At 43.5% G+C, this 20989-nt stretch overlaps 1 protein-coding gene across 2 annotated transcripts in view; it reads right to left on the bottom strand.

Moving 5' to 3' along the window:
* Shroom4 (shroom family member 4) overlaps positions 1 to 20369 on the bottom strand; it is a 203680-nt gene extending 183311 nt beyond the window's left edge. The window contains exon 1 of one of the 2 annotated variants that reach the window (XM_048461482.3): positions 20203 to 20369. In XM_048461482.3, the coding sequence (XP_048317439.3) occupies positions 20203 to 20319 (117 nt within the window). In that variant the 5' untranslated portion in view covers positions 20320 to 20369. Of the gene's footprint in view, positions 1 to 5214; positions 5470 to 20202 lie in introns of those variants that run through there. The other variant, XM_085684438.2, reaches the window with a different exon arrangement.
* Positions 20370 to 20989: the final 620 nt, after the last annotated feature.

Genomic DNA, 20989 nt, shown 5'->3' with positions numbered 1-20989 from the left:
CCTCCTTCATTTTTTCCCCTCACCTTCTCTCCCTCTTATACATTCAGACAACACACACATGCACACCCACATATGTGTGCACATGCACCCCCCCCACACACACACACATCCTGGCCATGAGATAAATGGGTCTGATCCACCATGAGCTACTTCTGTGGTATGTCACCATTGGTCTAAAGCAACGGGACCAACCAATATGCATCAAACTCCTAAAACTATGACCCAAATCAACTTTGTTTTCTGTAATTTGATTTTCTCATGTATTTCTTTTTTATTTATTTATTTTATTTTCTAAAAAAAGAAAACAAACTATCTTTTTCACTTTACATACCAATCCCTGTTCCCACTCCCTCCCCTCCTCCCCTTCCCTCCACCTTCCCCCCCCACTCCCCATCCACTCCTCAGAGAGGGTAATGCACATGCACATTGCTTTGAGGAAGGACCAAGGCCCTCCCTACTATATCTAAGCTGAGCAAGGTATCCATCCAAAGAGAATGGGTTCCCAAAAAGTCAGTGCATGCAGTAATGATAAATCCTGGTGCCACTGCCAGTGGCCCCTCAGTCTGCCCCAGTAATACAACTGTCACCCACGTTCAGAGGGTCCCACGTATTTCTTATGAAAGCTGATTACCACAAATATGCTTTCTGAATGGAGGACTGAAAAGAAAGATGAAAAGACATCAGTGTCCGTATTTTGTACCCAAACTTCATCCAGAAGGCACAATCCAGGCTTGAAGTGGTAACTACTTACAATGACTCCCAGACCCTTCTAATACAGAATACTGTTAGTTTAAAACACACCGGGGGACAAAAGCTGCACATTAACATATACCTGAGTAGCTAGTATTAGCCGTTTGGAGAAACAGAGTCAGGTGTCAGCTGAATGAAAATAGAGAAGAGAGTTACTCGCTCTGGCTTTCTTGGATGATGAATTTAAGATGGGGCCACCTGATCCTAAGCCTTTCAAGAGTTAACAAGCAATCTTTGAGATTCTTTTACTCCAGACAGTAGAGGAAAAACTAAAATGTGTGGTTCCCATATGGCTCAGTAATAATCACAACCAGTCCCTTAAAGAGTACGATGAAATATGTAAAGGGAGAAGAAAGGGGGCCCTGAGAAAACTGTACAGGGTAGGGTAGAGTGGGGATGACATAAACACAGGGCCAGAGAGAGAAATCAAGAGTACAGTTTTACTTTACAGGACCAAACTAGAGCCCTTTAGCTACTTACTTATATTCATGTAAAATATCAGCCAATCCATCAAAAGAAAATTTTAAGCACCCACTAGTGATTTATAGTTAATACTTAGTGAACTGGAATGCTGCAACTGGAACTACTTAAATATTTATTGACTTCTGAAACGCCATTAAATTGGTACCCACAGGGAATTAACAGTAGTATCATGATCCTTTAGAGAACGATATGTTGCCCATTGAATTAGCCTGTTTGTCTGGATAGTAAATCAAGTTTTTGTTTAATATACTAGACAAGCATATCTCATTCAACCTAAGAGACTGGCCAAATTCAGTAGAAGTCATTTACAAAATACACATGGGAAGCCACAGTCACTATGAAATTATGCGTGTGTGGGAGAGAAACATGGAAATGAGAAAAGACAAAGGAAGAGAAGAGATAGGAGAGGAAGTTCTGTAGGATGCAGAAATCTAAAGGGTCTTTCTTTAGCATAAAAAAACAAAGTTTTATTTCTCCAAAAGATACCACCATACCACACTACACATCTCTGTCTGTCTGCCTATCTGTCTGTCTGTCTCTCTCCCTCCCAACACACAGAAAATCCAGTCTGTACATAGAGTAAAGACACATCTATACTTTCCAAAGCACATTTTTATCAGTTTCAGTAATAAGAGTAAATGTTAAGAGCAAGGAAGAGAAAAGATCAGACTGCAGATAAACAATGTAATAAAACATTTCCTCTTTATGTTGTTCCTCATTTAGTTCTCAGTACATAGGCCTTGGGTTCCACCCCTGAACCATAAAAAAGCATCATTTAATAAACAGAAAAAACATTGAAAAAGAACATGGTGAGCATCTGAGGAAAAGTGGGAAAAGCTTGCAGGATTTACTGGAAGAATCAAGCTATGGTACACCGAATATAAGAAATATTGTTTGTGGAGACTTTCAAATTAGGTTGGCTTCAGATAGGTAGCTGGGATTAGAAATGTATTTGAGATACCATGATGAGCAAAGCACTCAGCATGTTCTGGAAATTGGGAGTTGTCACATTTGGGGCTAACAATACATAGCAATGACTATGGGAAATAATAATGGAGTATTGGCAAAGCAGGGCAATAGGTGTCAGTTGATAGCAGACGATGTAGAACTATAGCTACGTGACCATTCAAAGCCCTGGCTTGTTGGAGAGTGCTTCTCATTAGTGGGAGGACGTACACAAGAGGAGCACAGCCAAGCAAATTCACAGTGCTAGAAATGGTGCTCAGGCAGGGGTCAGTGTTGCTCAGGGTGTGCGCCCTTCCTCTAAGACCTTCCGATGTGAGTTGGTTTAGGTAACGATTCTAGGAGGAATGTGGAGAAAAGCTGCATGCAAGGCACTGCTAGGAGCATGTAGTCACAAGAAGCAGAGGAGAGCAAAGGGACAGCACTGGGAGTGGTAATGGTGGCAGGCTGAGATACACTCTTTCAACAATCTCTGAAGGAAATGGCAGACGTAAGAACTTCAGAGTTCCACCATTGAGTCCAGCTTCCCTGTTGTACAGACAAAGGTCACTAAATTTCTCAAAGACAGGAAGTGGCTTATAGGATACATTACAAAGGAGTAAGCCTAGAAACAGGCAAACCAGCCAGCAGCACAAAAATCCAGACACAAAGTAACAAGGGTTTGAGGGAGGGCGGGAGGAGCAAGAATTGAAGGGGCTATTTTGAAGGAAGAGAGACTTGACAGGATGTGATAATTAACATGATATAGGGATGAGTAAGTGGTGACTCCAAGATTCTAATCTAAGTGAGTGGGAGGTGAAGAGGCCAGGGACTACTGCAGTTTTGTAAGGAGGCGATAACAAGTTCCGTTTAGACATATTGAGGCTTACAAGGGAAAAAAGAAACAATATTCAAGCAAACATTGTCCACCAGATAAGTGAAAAGGTAAAGACTAGGGATTTGGGAGTCATGAGATTTCTTCACTGCTCTTTCCTGAGTGAAAGACAAGTGACTTAAAAACTACAAACTTTAATTAATGATGACTTTAGGATGGACGGGAGACAGAGGGACAGAGAAGTGTGCAGGGGCTAAACTCGGACGGATTCTCCTTGATTCACAGAGCATAATGTGAAAACAGCGAGAGGGTGGAGAGCAAGGCCACTCGGCGCCACAGAAATCATGCCGACAACAGGATTTTGGGGACAATCAAGTCAAAATGGTATGGTGGAAACAATACCAATGGTAAAAGATACTAGGGGTTGGTTAAATAATTACAGATAATAGCTGTTTTTTAAATGGAGGTAGCTCTCTGGATACTGATAAGAAAGTCCTCCAGGCCAAAAGGCACAGAAGCCCGCTTCACTTCACTTACCTGTTGCGTAAGAAGCAAAATAAAGAAATATATATTCACATTTGCCTGTGTATATATAGATAGTCTAAAAAATAAGTTCAGTTGGCAAAATAAAGCTAGAGAGAGATAAGAGAATAAAAGGAGCAGGAAATTCTTTGCCTTTTCCTAGTAAACAGCTTTCAAGACATGTACAGAAAAAACAACGAAGACAGGAGAAATGATAGCAAATATAGCCTTCAAGTAGACATCAGTTAAAGCCACATTGGAGATGAATAAGGAAGACACAGGCAAGGAGGAAATACAACAACTGAGCACACACATAATGTATATGAGCCCACACAAGGTATATAAGGAATTGGTAACAGCAATTGCCTCTAGGAAGAAAACTTAGGTGGTTTAGGGATAGGGATGAAGTGAGATCATCTGTTTATATTTTTAAAAATTTGGTCCGTGAACATTTATTACTCCTCCAAAATAAAAATTTAAACACGTAAACTGCCCTCATAAGAAGACAGGGAATGGGGAGGAAGGAAGCAAAGGGAGGAAGGAAGCAGCTATCCTTCATTTCCTATTTGTTGGCAAAAAAGATAGATCTGTAGTGACCAAGAAGGCCAAACCCAATGTTTGTTTACTGCTAATTCCCTTCCCAGTTCGAGAAACAATGGGAGCACTAGGAGGATAGGGAACAGATAAACCAAATTTTGAATACTAACTCTGCCAGTTACTATTACTGCATGAATTTTGGCAAGTTAATTAACCTTCCTGCCTCCATGTCTGTATCTTAGAATAGGGACATTACTAAGTACCTCTCATTGTATTTTTTTCCTGAGTGTCTAATTTGTGTTTTAAATGAATTTCCAAAGAAAGCTTTAAGATGGTCTGTGAGGTTCAACTTCGTCCAATGTTACAATGCAAACAGCAACATAGCCACATCATAGTAAATAGTGGGATTAGAAAGATAATATGAGATAGTATAAAAACGGGATCTTTTAAACAAAACTCTAAGGTATAATGAGGCAAGTGTATGATTTGGAGTCAGTTAAAGGTGGGTTCAGATTCTAGCTCTACTCTGCTTTATCTTAAGAACAATGCTTGGCCTCTCTGGACCTCACTTTTTTTCATCTGTGAAACAGGATCAGTATGACTTAATTTATGGCAGTGACGACATTATAATAAATATCCATGCATAATTTCAAGAACACAAAAGACACTTACTTAATAGAAACTTTGATCATCTCCAGCCCAGAGTTAAGGCTCCCGAGTACATAAAAACAGCAAGGCTAATTTCCTATTGTGAATTTCCATTCCCTTGCCCGTTCAGACCAGCCTTCAATACATAAAAGCACATCAGCCAGCCCTTTGATTTTTCAAGCACCTATGAGGTCACCCAAAGAATTCTCTCCTGCCCTTTGAACCTTTAATTCCTTCTCAAATGATTTACTGGCTGTCTGGCCTTTAAATGACCATGCCAACAGCAATGTCCTTCCGATCTGAGACTCTGTCCCTTTGATAACTAAGGTGTCCCTAGACAGGGTGTACCATTCTCACACCCTTAGAAACACGTTTCCAAGAAAATTTAGAATTAAGGAACATGGTAATATTACTCAAATTCCCCACAAAAGTATGAAAACATCAAATCATTTTCAAGTTAAGAATGCTCTAATTATTTGCACTTCTTTCATACTTACGAGGGATTCCGATGAGGATATGCACTTCCTGGGGTGCCTTGACGGTCCAGTTCTGAAAGTCCCGTGCCAGTAAAACCCACTGTGCAGCAGTAGACTGGTCAGTAGTAAGCCACGGACTTCTGCTCTTCCCGTGCTGTCCCAGTGAGTTTTAACACCGATTCCTTAACCTGTCCCCCTAGTGCCCTAAGATAACCTGGCCGTCACACAGGCAAGAACCAATGACATGAAACCTCATTAGGAATGAGGGGAAGTCAGTTCCTTCTTTCCTTTCTTGGTATTCTCAGCTTTGAGTGAAACAGTGAGAAAAGGAATGTCATGGTCAAATAACGAAGACACTTAAGGCATTATGTATAAATACCAGACAGTGACTCACAACCAAGGCCAGTGAAATAGAACACGTCAGGGCTTGTTTAAGCAAAAGTGAAAACACACACGCACACGCACACGCGCACACACACACACACACATGTGCGAACGCGCACACACGCACTGATTTAAAGTCATTGCATTTCAGCTGAAGGAATGAAGTACTCGAATCAAGCACAGAAATTACTATACCCACTCTGAACATAGAGTAACAAGTGGAATGGCTGTTGCGTTAGGAGTCTCACAGCAACACTTCCCAGCAGCATGATGAACGCTATAATCATCACTCCCCACTGCCAGCCTGGGGACCACAGTTTACACACAGATACAAGCCAGACGGCCTGGAGACAGCCCCATCTTCCACTACTGCCATCCCTCTTCACATCTCAAGTTGCACCAGAGGGGTCCTTCTTAATTTGCCTCACCACCATTATTTTCATGTCTTGCCCCCATGTGTAGCTAACATGTGGACTTGAGGTTCACCACAGCTGCTAGGGGAAGTCGGGCATTTCCATCAGTAGCGCCTGGGATGACATGCCCTGTGGACACAGAACTGGTGATCTGCCGTGGGTAGACCCAACAGACGAAGGCAGAGAAGTGAAGAAGCAGAGGACTGTAGGGAAAACTATGGCCACTAGAAGAGACACCACAGTGGGAGGACAAAAGGCAGAATTTCCCACTGAGGAGCTTAAGAACAGAGAGGAGACCATTCTGTCTGATAACCTGGAACCTAATGCAGATACTAGAAATAAAAATTTAAGACCAGAGTCAGAGGGAGACCGATCTGTAATACCCGGCAAAAATAATTTGGGCTCTATTCTACAGGCAGTGGGAAAGTATTAAATAATTTCCAGTAGGCGACAATGATCAAAAGGTGGGAAACCATTTAAGGGGGCAACTACACCTCTGCAGTTGTTCCTCCACAAGGAGGCTCCATTCTGCCCATTCCAGCTCTTTCCAAATCTTGTTTCAAGACTGCCTCTTCCCGTTTGAGCTCACCATCCCCCAGCTCATTCCCGTGCCGCTCTTTTGAGTTGGGAGTGATCCCAATGATATGTTTTACTCAGATTAAGACTCCTAATTTTGTGCTGAGGTTGGTGGGGTCGGGTGAGTGGAGCTTCCGTGAAACACACCTCCGTAACAGTAACAGTTGACTTGGCCACTAGAAACCCACCTCCTCTAAGATGTCAACAGAACGGGAGGGGAAAAATGGAGAGAAGAGAAAAAGGAGAGACAAAAGAAAAGGGGAAGAGAAGAGCCAGTATGGGGCCAAACTTGATTATCAGGGGCCTGTTCCAGATCACCATCACTTAGAGGCATAAACTAAACTTCAGCCTTAAATTGGGGCTCCTACCTAGGGTTGAGAGACCGAAGTGCCTCACCTGGGTCTTAGCAGTGGAAATTAACTCCTCCCAGTCCTTTATTCCTTTGTTTTATTAGGTGCAGGGAAGGGAAAGTCTGTTAAGTCAAACCCTATCACAGCTAAAAAGGACTAAGAGCCAAACCTTCCTTGAGCAGATACTGTACAGGGAGGGCCTGAGCAGGTCGCAGAACACTGCACATTTCTCAAGCTGAGGGCATGCAGAAAACATGAAAATTACATAGCGAGCCCATTCCATCCAGAGGAAAAGAGTTATACCCTCCCACCCCAGCTCACACAGCAGCGCAGTCAGCAAGCTAGCTCTTGTAAAAGCCAGGCACTCTGGTAATCTCTTCCACACAAAAAAAAAAAATCTCCCCAGTAGCTAGGTGTTTGAATGGATTTTAAATATAAATTACAAGTTATTTCACCTGGTCAGAGAGAAGAGGCAAATTAAAGAACCAACATGCCCATTAACCTTACTGCCAACAGTGTCATTCCATCTACAAAGAAATGGGACGAGGATTTAGGTCAGTTTCCACAATATGAGCATCTTGACAAAGTCCTGAATTTAGTTTCTGAAGGTGGAGAAAGGCAGATGATGTTGCACAAAAGTAGTAATGACCTAAAAAGTCAACTCGTGAAGTATGGGAAGCAGAAGAGATAGACTGATTTTCAAATTGGCACACAAATGGAACCTTTCCAAAGCATTTCATTAAGGATGTCCATAAAGGACATTAGTGCTATAGTTAACCACTCCAAATTTGTATGATAAAGTTTTGATGATAAAGTAATGTTTTCTAGCCAGATTTACAGAAAAAGAGGTTGTGAAATGAATCCTCATCTCCTCTCGATTTTAGGGTGGTAAGGATACCACTTAAGACAATGAAATTGCAAGGAGAGGTTTAACAATATTTTTAAAGGTAATATTTAAGAACCCTTACTATTGTGGAAACATAAACAATGATAGTCACAGATTAATAATACCATGCCAGGCAGAGAGGATAATACTTCTAACAATAAAAATGGAAGAGAAACTTGAAACTCCGGTGGTTTGAGGTTTGCCTCACCAAGCCACCACATTTTGTTTTACATATACAGAAAACAATCATTAAACATCTTGGCAAAGTAAACTGATGGTTTTTGGCAGCCTCAATCCATTCTATCATGTCCATCTGAGGTTTGGCATTGTGACAGTTTCTTCTAGTTTTTGTTTGATTTTTTTCCCATTTTCTCATCCCTTGAATGTTCTATTTATATAAAAAGAACTCCAGCTAGCAACACCTCCACTGGCTAGGCATCCTGCAGATTGGAGAAAACAACAAGACAAAGCTAGGGAAGCTCATTAAATCACAAAGCAGGCCAGTTTCCCATGTCTTTGGGGCATAAGATTGTCTGGCAATTAACTAATTTACGCAACAATCAATAGATTAGTAAATTGTGTGTTGACCATAGTATCCCTAAGGGAATGACCTGTTATTTTAACTGATTAGACCCCAGAGTAAACAAATATAAACAAACCCCTTTCTCTTTGTCTCTACCTGCCTACTAGGTTACCTAACTTGATGGACTCATAAACAGTATCAAAAGATCCAAAACTAAACTACAAACTAGGTGCCCTTTCCAATCCCTACCTTCTACATTTGAAATATAGACATTACGTCTGATTCCTACTACTTCTGCGTCTTTTCTTCAATAGTACACATTATCTCTAACCTCTGGTAGCTCGATAACATATAACTCAGCACATTGCCACACTGTTTCAAACTGTCATTCCTGTCTGTTGTTCAGTTTAGTTCTCATGCAGTTATGCGACCGGTAGCATACAAGATGCCTGCTTTAAATATATTAAGCCTGCTTGGTCTTTAGGACAGTCATTCTTTGTCCTGCTAAAAATCAACTCTCTTCTGCCTCCCATGACTACCTAAGTATCATGGGTCCCTCAGGCCCAGCTTCAATTATTACTTTTCCCACAAAGCTCCCAACATTGACCCATGAATAAATGTTAGATTTTATGTCCCAGTCTTGGCACCTAAAGCTTTATGTTTCCTGGACATATAGTAAATATGCATGTACCGTATGTCCAGGCCACAATACACAAATAAACATTAGTAAACTCGCCATCTATTTGGGAATCCAAAAACTATGGTGGTCATCTCTTGAATTCTGTATTTTACGCATAGGCACTCTGCAAAGTGCTCAACAAATAGGTGTTGACTGGTTGGTTGACTGATTGATTGATTGAAGTCTTAATTGGGAGTTGTTTGGACAGCCAAGCAAGGTTTAACACAGGCTTTTAAAGCTCCAGCTATTTAGACATGAGCCAGAAATCATGTCTTGTCTTTCTACCTCTGGCAGCTGCAGACCTCACACTAAAGCTTCCCTGCTACTCCATGCTCATTACCCTCAAATGTTTTATTTGTTAAGTTCAAAATTCTTTGACAAGACTTTCCATTTAATAAAGATACCTAGGGAATATTCTATTTCCTCCTTTAATCATATCTACCTATGGTATTTATATGAAATAAAGGATAAAGGGAATCATCTTCTCTATTGGAACAACCATACCAGTTCACTTTATTTTACTCTTGAGGTTATAATTTAATTCAATTCTTCCTCTAAACCCTCCTATATACCGCTCCCTGCTCGCCTTCAAATTCCTGGCTTCTTTATTCACTAATTGTTATTGGCCATGCAAATCCGATAATTTTTACTTGAAAATTAAGGAACCTAGACACGAAGAGGAAAATGACTTGCTCGAGGTTCACAAATCAGGAACAGAGGTAAAACTAAGGCTCAGCTTTTCTGAAGGTTGCAGATGAAGCTGTAGCTCAGAAAATCCAAGCCTGGGGTATGGCCCTGTTGGTAGACTAATCTCTTTGCATGCCCAAAGTGGTAGGTGCTATCCCCAGTACTGCCAGAGAAAAAAGAACACACAAGAAAAAACAACCCACAAAACACTTCAGGTCTTTTGAATCCCAGCCTAATTTCCTTACCCTGATTTGAGATTTAAAACATAAACCTTCCTTTGACCCCAGCCACCAGGAGCAATTATTGACAATATTACCAGTTTCTTCACTAAATTTCATTTCTCATTCCTCTCCTTTCTCCCCACCCATTTCTATTTAGCTTTGCTCTTTCCTTAACAAATACAAGCGTGGCATTATAAAAAAACAAACTGAGATTTGGAATCAGACAGAAGTTTGAATGCCAGAGGATTAGCCCAGTGGTACAGCTTTTCCTAGCATATACAAAGGCCTGAGTTCTGTCTACAGCACTACAAAATGAAACAAAATGATTAAAATTAGAATAATATTGTGGTGGCACTATGGTTGAAACCTCTGCCTCCCAAATTAAGTTTCAATGCCGGCTCTCTCACTCAGTGTACAATTTTGAGTCTGTCACTTAATTTCTCTTAGGTCTCAATCCCTTATTTGCATAACTGAGACATCAGTATCCACCTCAAAGAACTACTATAAATATTACATGAAAATACATGCACAATACCTGGAAACAGACATATCTGTTCTGATCCCTCCATGTGTAGGCTCTGACCATCCTTTGCATTCAACAGATTGCTGAAAACCAGCCCAAACTGCAGGCCCTACACTGTAAATATCTGGAAGTATCTGGATCCTTGCCTGATCCCTTTTTCAGCCTATGGTCTTGACCTCTCTTGATTAACTATGTAAATTAAGAAAGCCCCAAAGTCGCAGTCAATTCCTCCAAAGAACATGAGTCAGCTCTGACACACACTCACCCCTGAGTAGTCAAAACATCATCACTCATACACTCAATTAGAGAGATGCCATTAAAAGCACTTGCCTGTGGAAGTTTGGGGGAGACTTTTACTTAAACACAGAAAAAAAGAAATGGAAAACAGCAAGACAGCCCAACAAAGACAAGGCTTTAGCTTGTCATAGTATCATAAGCAAAGATGAGGCTGTAGCCACGAGTATCTAACCCCTTTCCTGAATAACTAGTCAAACCAGCTTTACTTCTAGCTCTACCTCATCTCACCTCCAACCCCCTCTTCTCAAAAGAAAAATCAGTTCCTGATAGAATGTGAAAGACAATATAGGAGAACCATTCAAAACTTTCCTGCCAGGGGCTTACAGGAAGAGAAACAGCTAGATATCTGTTGGGTGGCATGCAGGGCCAGAAGACAGCTCAAAGAAGACAGTCTCAAAGAAAGAAGACATCTTTCTTCCATGGGCTTAACCCTTGATCCTGTCAATGAATGCTACCTCCCACATTCCTTAGAGATGTAACATTAAAAGACTTGAGTGAAAGTTAACAGACCATGCCATCGCTGAGAGCACACCAGGAAATAGCCACTTCTGTAAAACGGGAAAAACAGTGTAGAAGATCGAGAAGAGCTGCCTGCTGTCAGTCATTTCCACAGGCAGAACAGGAAAGGTCTCACAAGCCCTTCTTCATCGGCCTTCCATAAAGAAGAAGCTTGCTCCATGGAGATTCTTACAAAAAACTTAGGATGGCACAAAGAGGTGAAGGAACATGCCAAGATTACTCAGAAAACTATTAAGCATCTATAAATAATGGAAGTGACAAAAGACTTGTCCTTAACTCAGACACAACAGAAAAAAAATGAAGTGTGTCAAATCCCCTGTTTCCACTAGAATTTACTGAATGATTTCAAACTTAACAGCCTCAACTGGCTCCTCTCAGCTCCTATTAGAAGCACACGTGAGCCAAGACAGACAAAGCTGGTAGAGCAAAGTAGAAGAGCTCACTGCAACCAAAGCGAGAAACTGGGTTTTGGACTGAGGGCAGGGCAGAAAATGAACAAAGACTAATGACCCTTGAATGAGAGAGCCCAAACTGTAAGCCTGAAACAACTAGTGCTTGTGGGTGCAGGCTGGGAAGTGAGGACCGGACATGAAATAAAGATAGCTTAGCTGAATGCCAACTGAGTCTTGTTCTTTGAGGAAGGGCTCATTCTGTCGCAGGGCACAGTCACAGACACACTGAAAGAGGAGGGGATGAAAGAGAAGTCAAAAGGGAGGGGTTAGAAATGACTTTGAGAGCTCAAGGCATCTCGATCCTTGCCACTTCAGTGCCCCAGCAGGACGGCTCTGCCCAAATAAACATGCCAGTGTGGTGTGAGGAAGAACCAGATCATCTCTTACAAAACAAAGACACGTGACTAGCTTTCCGCTCGCCTATTTGCACTAAAGGTGACTAAGGGACACGAGGACACAAATCTTACTTCATCCCAGCCCTTAGAACATAATCTTTAGCTATGAGAAATTGTATTTCAATTTACTCATCCATGACTTAATTAAAGTCTGTCAGAAATAAATGTTTTAGGGAGCACCAGGAAACAAACAAAATATTTGGCTTTATGGATGCTAAGAGAAAGTGATCCCATTATCAACATGCTCAGCACAAAACGGTTGCCAGATAATTCTCAGGTAAACCTGGAGTTCAGTTTGCAGGGAAATATAGCACACATATTGAGGGTCTGAGGACATTAGGCACTGATGGCAACAGAAATCCCACAGTCACCCAGATCTCTGTAGCAGAACTAGCTATAGGGTGCTTTTCTATAACTTAGAGATGTTTTCGAAGAATACCTTGTGTAAGTAAGCATCATGGAACTCTGAGTACCATTTCTTTGGGGGGTTGGGTTTTTTTGAGACAGGGTTTCTCTGTAGCTATGGAGCCTGTCCTGGAACTCGCTCTGTAGACCAGACTGGCCTCGAACTCACAGAGATACGCCTATATCTGCCTATCTCTGCCTCCCGAGTGCTGGGATTAAAGGCATGCACCACCATTGCCAGACCTGAATACCATCTCTTATAGACAAATAGTATACAGTATGGTTATGTGGAATAATTTCATTGGCCATAAGATATGGATTAAATAGGTCTCTCTAGAATTATTCTGAATGAGCCTAATGACAACTAATTGTCAAGTGTCACTGTGGACATATTTTCTAGACTTCAACTCTCTTTCCCTTAGACCCATCGTTCTCCAAAAATGATGGTTAAGTCCTAATCCAATCCATTCCTGGTCTATGCTTCAGGAGGGAAAAAAAGGCATTTTCACAGATCAGGGGATAAATGGTGAAATACTGGGAGATAGATTTGTAAAAGCCTATAAATGTAAGCCTTCCAACAGGAGTAAGTTCTGTGGCTATTTCAAGGAACCACTGCAATCAGTGTCAATGGCAGTATACCTGATGAGTCATGGGGCAAAGACTCCATATCCAAACCTCTACTTAAAGACTATATATATATATATATATATATATATATATATATATATATCCTATATATACTATATATGTGTGTGACTGCTTATATGTCACATATGACTTGTATATTCAATTTTGGAAATAATTACTTTTCCTAGAAGGGAAGTTCAGAGAGGTTAAAAAAAAAACCAAATTTTGATTTTTGACAACATTTATTAAATGCCATTTCCTCCTCTGTAATTTAATGATGTCTTTGCTTAGACATATATGCTCCATGAAGGCAAGTCTTATGTGCCTTCTGTCTCCTCTCCCATGGAGTGTCTTTCTCATGGCTGCTCTGGGCTAGAAGTAGGGGAAATTCCACATTAATGGTAGGAGATAAAACTTATCACTCAAAAATGTTTTATATGTGGCTAGGGAGATGGCTCGGTGGGTAAAGTGTTTGTTGTGTAAGCACAAGGAGCCATGTTTAGATCCCTAGCACCCACATAGAAGCCAGGTGGGATGATGTATACCTATAACCCCAGCACTGGGGCGGAGTCAGGAATAGATGGATCCCAGAGGCTCAAAGGCCGAGCAGTCCAGACAATGAAAGAGCTCTAGGCTCAGAGACCCAGTCTCAAAAAATATAGTAGAGAACAGAAGGAAAAAAATCCAACATCTGCCTCTGACCTCTCCACACATGCTCAAGCACACACACTTGCAAACACATACATACCACACACACACACACACACACACACACACACACACACACACAATTTATCACATGGCTTCCCTGCATGCTTATATAAAGACCCTGGACAAGTAGTGATTACCAGAAGTATAGTACTTCCTTCAACTATTAGACATGGACACAGACCTTCTATGACTGGGCCACCGGATAAACCTAATCACCCTCAGCTGTATCTTCTTTTAATAATATTTATTTTATGAGTGTGTGTGAACGTGCATAAAGGAGCCTGTGGAGGTCAGAAGAAGGTTGATCCCTTGAAACTGTTATAGTCTTGAACTGCCATTTAGATAATGGAAATCAAACAAGGACTTCTGCAAGAACAGAATCCCTCTTAACTGCTGAGCCATCTTTTCAGACCCCCTCAGCTGTATGTTTTTAAAAGAATGGTCTATAGATGAAGCTCAATGGTAGGAGGCATACTTACCATGGAAAAGGCCCTGGAAGCAATTCTCAGCACAAAAAAAGTCTCAGTTTTTATAATTTTCGCCAGTTGCCATATTCTGTTGTGGGCTCCATAAGTTAAGAAAGGAGTAGGGATATAGTTCAGTGGTAGAGCACAATGTCCTATGTTTGATCTTAAGCACCAGAAATTGAGGTGAAGAGAGGGAGAGAGAGAGAGAGAGAGAGAGAGAGAGAGAGAGAGAGAGAGAGAGAGAGAGAGAACACACACAGTGGACAAGGTGGAGTGGATCCAGAATGGGGAGAGTAACCTCAGATCCCATAAGAGTTGAGAAAGTCCATAAATCTTATTCTTGAAAGTACAGAGGGGAAAGCTGAATCTCAGACCCCATAAGAAAATGTTGAGGAAGTACATAATTTTTTTTTTCACTCTCTCAAGGGTTTTTTTCTAAATTAGAGGAAGCAGCATGGTTCTATATGGTCCAAACTTGCAGAGTTTAGTCCCATGGATGATAGGCAAGAAGAAATGTTTGCAGTTCAACATAGGGGGAAAACTGTTCACAGCTAAAACCTGACAGCAGCAAAATGGACAGGCTTAAATACGCACACGCTCCCCCAGGATCAGTAGAGAATATATCAGAGACACGCTCCAAAGCAAGTTCCTTAATGATCTTAAACTAGGTGGCTTCTCAAAACTTTGGGACACAGTCTCTGAGTCCCACCAGGAGCAGCAGCAGCCCAGCAGCCCTGAGTTAAACATGCCCTTTGGGGCATGGTGGCAGCGGGCACTGAAAGCATGCCTTCCTGTAATCTCTACTGCTCTTCATTAACTTCTCACAGATGGCTCAGCACATTTTCCTCTGGTTGGAAGAAGCCTACCTATAAACACAGTCGTGTCCTCTCATGATAATTGCCCCATAACTAGTAGTCTCCGTCTGAAACTGTCTCTTTTTCTCTTTAACAAAATTCCTGGAGAGGGTTCTGGGGAAAGCAAGGAGAAAACATTTTAACTGTTTAAAGAACAATGCTCAAGTGTCTTCCAGCTGAAGCTATTGTCTTTGGGGTTTCGGAAAGGGAAAACCCTGTGACAAGCATGGCCCCCTTTCCTTCAGAGAACAAATCAGCAGGATACTGGGCATATCTGACAGACCTAAAATCCTATGTATGCAAGTTACATATGACAGGACCTAAAAGCCTATGGATGCAATGGTTAGCCAAGCTTTACAAGACATACTGTACAATCTTCTTGTTCTGCCTTCCTCTTCTATCCTTAGATAGATTCCTATTCCATGTCCCCACCTGCTGTGTCCTTTCTGGAAGGAAGGCAGAAGTAAGTCATAGAACTGAAGCAGTGGACATCTTTATAGATTCTGGTGGGGAAGATCAGGAAAGGATTCATATAAGCAATCAGACTGCATTTATCTCCTACAATCCATACCCTGTGAAGACACTTTGGGGACTGCCAGGCCCTTGATGGGGTGGGGCTAGGTCTGACGCAGCTGAAATATCTGAAAGGTATATCATTGCTTATATAACCTCTGCATCCAACCGGAGCTCAAAAGCACAGTCAAATTTACTTCCAGTCACAAGAAAACTTAAATCTGATCATTTGGGACATCCTTTAAAGGTTCTACTCCCTCTTTTTGAGAGTCTAGCAATAAGGGTAGAGTGGGAGGCAGTGGAGTCTACAAAGAACTTGAAGAGCAGGCCCTGCCTTTGTACGAGGTCAAGAATAGCAAACGGTTTATCAAAGTCATTCTCTCATCCTCTGTGATAATGAACATGAGGCAGGCATGCCTATTGGCACTCTGTAAATACTTACTTGGATCTGACAGGGGTAAAATGGCAGGGGAATATCCATGCATGCTATGTAGGCATTCTCCTGCAGACTTCTCTCCCACGCCACCCCACTTTGTTAGAGAACAGTAACTAGCTCCCGTTTGACTCACTGTGCCAAATTGAGAAACCTAACCAAAAAACAGGCCAGAAAAAAAGCAAATATGTTGAGTGAGCAAGCACAATCTTCTGGCCTGTCTTTTCATCCTAGTTCTCCTCCTCCTTTCCCTGCATCCTGACACTGGTCCCCACCCTTTCTTTTCTCTATGTTTGTTTAACTCAAAGGCACATGTTTACGAACTTGAAATTAACCCAGGAACCTTAGGCTGCAATTCATTTTTTCCCTCCTTCTATCTCTTCCACACACAAGAAGAATACTGCTTGAATCTCTGTAGCCTCTAAAAGACCCTATATGATACAGATTCACTGGTGGCAGACTTTGCAAGGTTCACTTATTACCCTCTAAAAGTTATTTTCCAATGCAAGATGTCACCTTCATGGACAACTGTCTAAACTGTAGATAAGGACCCTACACAGTAAAACAGAAACATCTGATTAGAAGAGAATCCCCATTTCATTCAACAGTACCCTCCCTGGTCTAGTATGAAAAGCTAGTCAAAGAAATTAATCTTGGTAAGGTCAAAGAACCGCTCCCTCATGGTCATCTTCTTTCATTTGTCATGACTTCAGTAATATTACCATAGCATATGGGAAAATCATAAACTACCTCCCACAACTTGTGATAATCAATAGAATTGGCTTTAACTGCTCTTTTTGGCACTTGATTATCAATAGAAAGCCATTTGATTATCCACGTTTTGTCACTTGATTATCAACAGATAGCTATACAAGTCTCAATAAATCAGGCAGCTGAATTCTGCACATCTAGGATGATTTTCCCACAACTGATGATTTTCCCAACCTGATCATTCCCAGGTCTAAAGGTCTATCCATGGCAAATGGAAAGCAAGCTTTCCTATCCCACACCTCCTCCTCCTACCAATCACCCTTTCTCAATTTCCTTCATCTCCCTGATATCCCTACCTTTCCCAAGCAGACACAACCCATCATCCTAACCAAAACTACTTTTGTATTTCCCCAGCACAAAAGGAGGTTTGCTGCCATTTTCTATCATGGCTCTGGGCTCTTCTGTCTTTCACAAGGCTAAGTTATTCAGTTACCAAAACAGTCTTTCCCCACCTCCTTGGGCCCAGACTTCATTAATGTATACCAGAAATACAACCATCCTGGAGGACTTTATGGCATGGAAAACATCACTGGAGTTAGAGGCTGAGAAGACTAGATATATCCCTGAAAGTTATTAGTTCGTGGTTCTCACAACCTGTAGTACTCCCCCCAAAATCAAGCTATTCTCTAGGCCACGGTAAATAAACAGCATGATGGAGTGAAGCAAGCCACTGGAAGAACCAAAGAGTCGGTTTTCCCATCAGATGTTCTGTAGCCTTCCCTGACTGTCTCCCAGTGTGCCTGTGATAGGCTGAGGAAGTGAGGAACGAGAAGCACACCTTACACAGTGCCATCAGACACAAATGAAACAGCCATCTTCCCTACTACATAGCAGTTCAGGTGAAGAGAGTGCCAGGGCTAGGACAATGGGTTCCCTCCCAAACCATCACAGTGTCGTTTAAGGACTGCCCACTTCAAATTCATCTGAGACCTAGGGATGCCCAGGAAAGGCAGTGGTATTCCCAGGATTCCAGAACAAAAAATGGCAAGGCAAGGATTAGAATCCAGATAGTTTTAATTTACCAGTTCAACTCTATTTCTAGCCCAAAGCCACCAGTGAATGCAGACCTGTGGGGAGACAGCTTTATTATTCTAAAGCATAAAGAAAGCACACTAAAGTAGAAAAAAAATAGAATGGGATTAATGAAATATCTCATGAAATGAAAAAGAAATGCATTAAAGTATAAAAAATGAAAATGGGATTAATGAAACATTTCTTGCTAAGAAAAAAAGGAGGCAAACATTATACTGAAAAAAAAAAACCACCCCCTTTATGTAACATCCTAGCTAACCCAGTTATACCTGGCTTTTACTCTTAGGAGCCAGGCTGTTTGAAAGCAATGGGTAAAGTGATTTTACCTCCTGCATATCCGTGCATGTAATAATGAACCTTCATATAATAGGGGCCAAGTGTACATTCAGCAGAAAGGGAATCATTAAAAGGCACCCTGCCTCTCCACACACGAGGCACTTCCTTAACAGTGTGGCCAAGAAAACCCTCATCTACCCCCAAATAATCCCCACGCCAGACCACAAATTGCTGGCTGCCCCATGCTTAGTAACACCCCCTGCCATGCTCCTATGGGCTCAGAAAATAGTTCAGGACCACAGCAACAAGCACTCTCAGAGGTGTCTGGCAGGTTGGGTCAGCCTGGACAAAGCTGAAAAATCACCTCTCTAGGGCAGGTTGTCTAGGCAGACTGAAAATTCTGTGGGCGGCCCAAGGAGGAAAAGAAAGGGAGGAACTGCCAGACTACCATGGGCTGCAGATCCCATTGTGACCTTGGTAGAAAGAGAGGGGAAGAGGAGGAGTTTGATTAGAAGAAATTCTTCAAGGCTAGGATACCCCTCTCTCCAATGGAGCTGTTTGATTTTTTAAGTAGCTCCAGAGAACACCAAGGGAAGTGTTGGGGGGGAGTAGAAGGGTACAGCACAAAGGCATATATCTGGTTACAAATACTGGATGAAGAGAGCCTGGTTTGGGGAGGCTAAAGATCCTCTCGGGGTCCCTGCCAATACCCCCCACAAAATGTTACCTCAATAGACCTCAGAGAGCCGGAGCTGACTGGCTCACACATGAGCAACATAAAGCGTTGCCCCGACACCTGAAGAACGCCCATACAAGTTAGCTAGGGAGCCATTCCAACGCATGGAGAAAGCAAGATGGGTTATGATGGAGGAGGGGGCAGTAATCCCCAGAGCCCAGCTGCTATGTTAACAACACGGAAAAGCAGAATCCCTATAGTCACATTTGTTACCTTAAAAAAGCTACGTCTTTCTACCTCCCGCCAAAACCGCCATCTACAATCTCAACTGCAGTTTGCGTGGTTTGGAAGAGCGAGAGAGAGAGAGAGAGAGAGAGAGAGCTGAGTGTGTAGAGAAACTAAAACAACAACAAAAATGGGCTAAAGTTCAGGAAGTCCCTCCACCTGGCAATCTAGTGCTTCAAGGTGAGTCGTCTTACAAGTCACTCACTCTTCCAGTAACTGCCCCAACTGCCCCCCTCCTCCACCCTCACTTCCCCCACTCAAGACGTCTGGGTTTGGAGGTTCCCGAGCTCTTGGGGGAGCTTCTCTCCCCTGGCCTCTAGCTGCAACTTGGTTCCAGCTGATCACAGGCTCCTAAATCAAACCAACCCTAGTGGCCACTTCAGCACAGCTGTGCTCCACCGCACAAAAGTTCTCTCCACACACTTCTCAGCGTGCAAGAAATCGCGCCGGCGCGGGGCAGTACTCGGGAGGGAGGAAAAGGCCGAGTGAAACCGGCAGCAAGCAACGCCCCGGCGCTGAACACGGGGTGTGTGTGCGTCCGGCTGCGGGACAAGAGACTGAGAAAAGTCAGCAATGCCTCATCCCCCTAGCTCTGCGCCAGACCCTAGCCCAGCAACCTGCCTCGGGCAGGACAGCCCCAGGGAGAGCAGGGAGAGCTAGCGCCGAGCCCCACCGCCTGAGCCCTCAGCCCCTCGCTGTCCTGCGGGGCGCAGGGGCCTCCGAAGCAAGGAGAACCCCCAGCAGCCGCCATTTCCTGCAGCCCACACGGAGGTGAGTGGCCTCCTCGTCGTGGGGGGAGCCGAGCTGCCCCAGTGCCCTGCGAGTGGGACTGTGCGCACAGCTCAGGCAGGGCCGGGTGGCTCGGGTCCCATCCTCCAGCCACTCTGAGTTGCAGCCCGCTCCCGCAGCACGATCCCCCTCCGTGCGCCTACAGCCCCTCGGACTCTGGCCGGCCAAGTCGCCAAGTGGGGCTGAGGCCCGCACCGGCGCACTCTGCGCACCCGCTAGCCCATTCAAAGTTGGACGCCGTGAGGAGCGAGCCAGCGCTCCTTACCTTCGACACCGTGAGCGGCTCGCAGTGCTCCAAGCCCCCCTTCAGGGTGAAGCCCCAGGGCGCCCCCCCTTGTAGCTGCACCGGGACGTACTGGAAGGACCCCGGCCGGCTCTCCATCCTCGGCTCGGCTGGCCAGGCGCCGCCGGGCTCCTTTTCCGCGGGGGCTACCGAGCCTCCGCCCCCAGCAGCTCAGCCACCATCGTCCTCCAGCGCCGCGCCGCCCCGCTCCGCCTACTCTCCCGGCTGGAGACGCTCAGGCAGCTAGTGAGCCCTAGGAGGAAATGACACGGAGCTGGAGAGAGAGGGGGGAGGGGGAAGAGAAGGGGGAAAAAGAAAAGAAGGAAAGAGAGGCGGAGGGATGGTGCTTAATGGACAAGAAAACGGAGCAATGGGGAGGGGCAGTCACTGGGACCTCGCCTATAGGATCGCTGAGGAGTGGGAGCAAGGCGAGGCCTCACATCAATTGTTACATTGTTTCATTCAAGTAGGCCCCCTCTTTGGTCCTCCTCTTTACTGCAGTGCTACCCGCCCCTCCTTCAGTTCAAGCAAACCGAGGTGAAAGTCAGTGTGCATGGCCCTCGTGGCCTAGTACACTTTTCTGATTAGCGCCTTCAAGTTTTTGAGTGCCTTTTCTTCAAAAGGTCCTGAGACCCAGGTCCTGGAGCGGGGGAGGGGACTTACAAGACTGCTAATCTGGACCTTGCCTACAGGGGTGGAAAGGAAGGTACACTCAGAACCAGTGAATATAGTGGGGTTGTGCGTGTAGGCTGTTCCACGTACACACTAG

Source organism: Myodes glareolus, chromosome X (assembly GCF_982192425.1).
Source record: "Myodes glareolus chromosome X, mMyoGla1.1, whole genome shotgun sequence".
In the NCBI taxonomy this organism is placed as follows: Eukaryota; Metazoa; Chordata; class Mammalia; order Rodentia; family Cricetidae; genus Myodes; species Myodes glareolus.
This window is presented reverse-complemented; position numbering and strand designations above follow the sequence as displayed.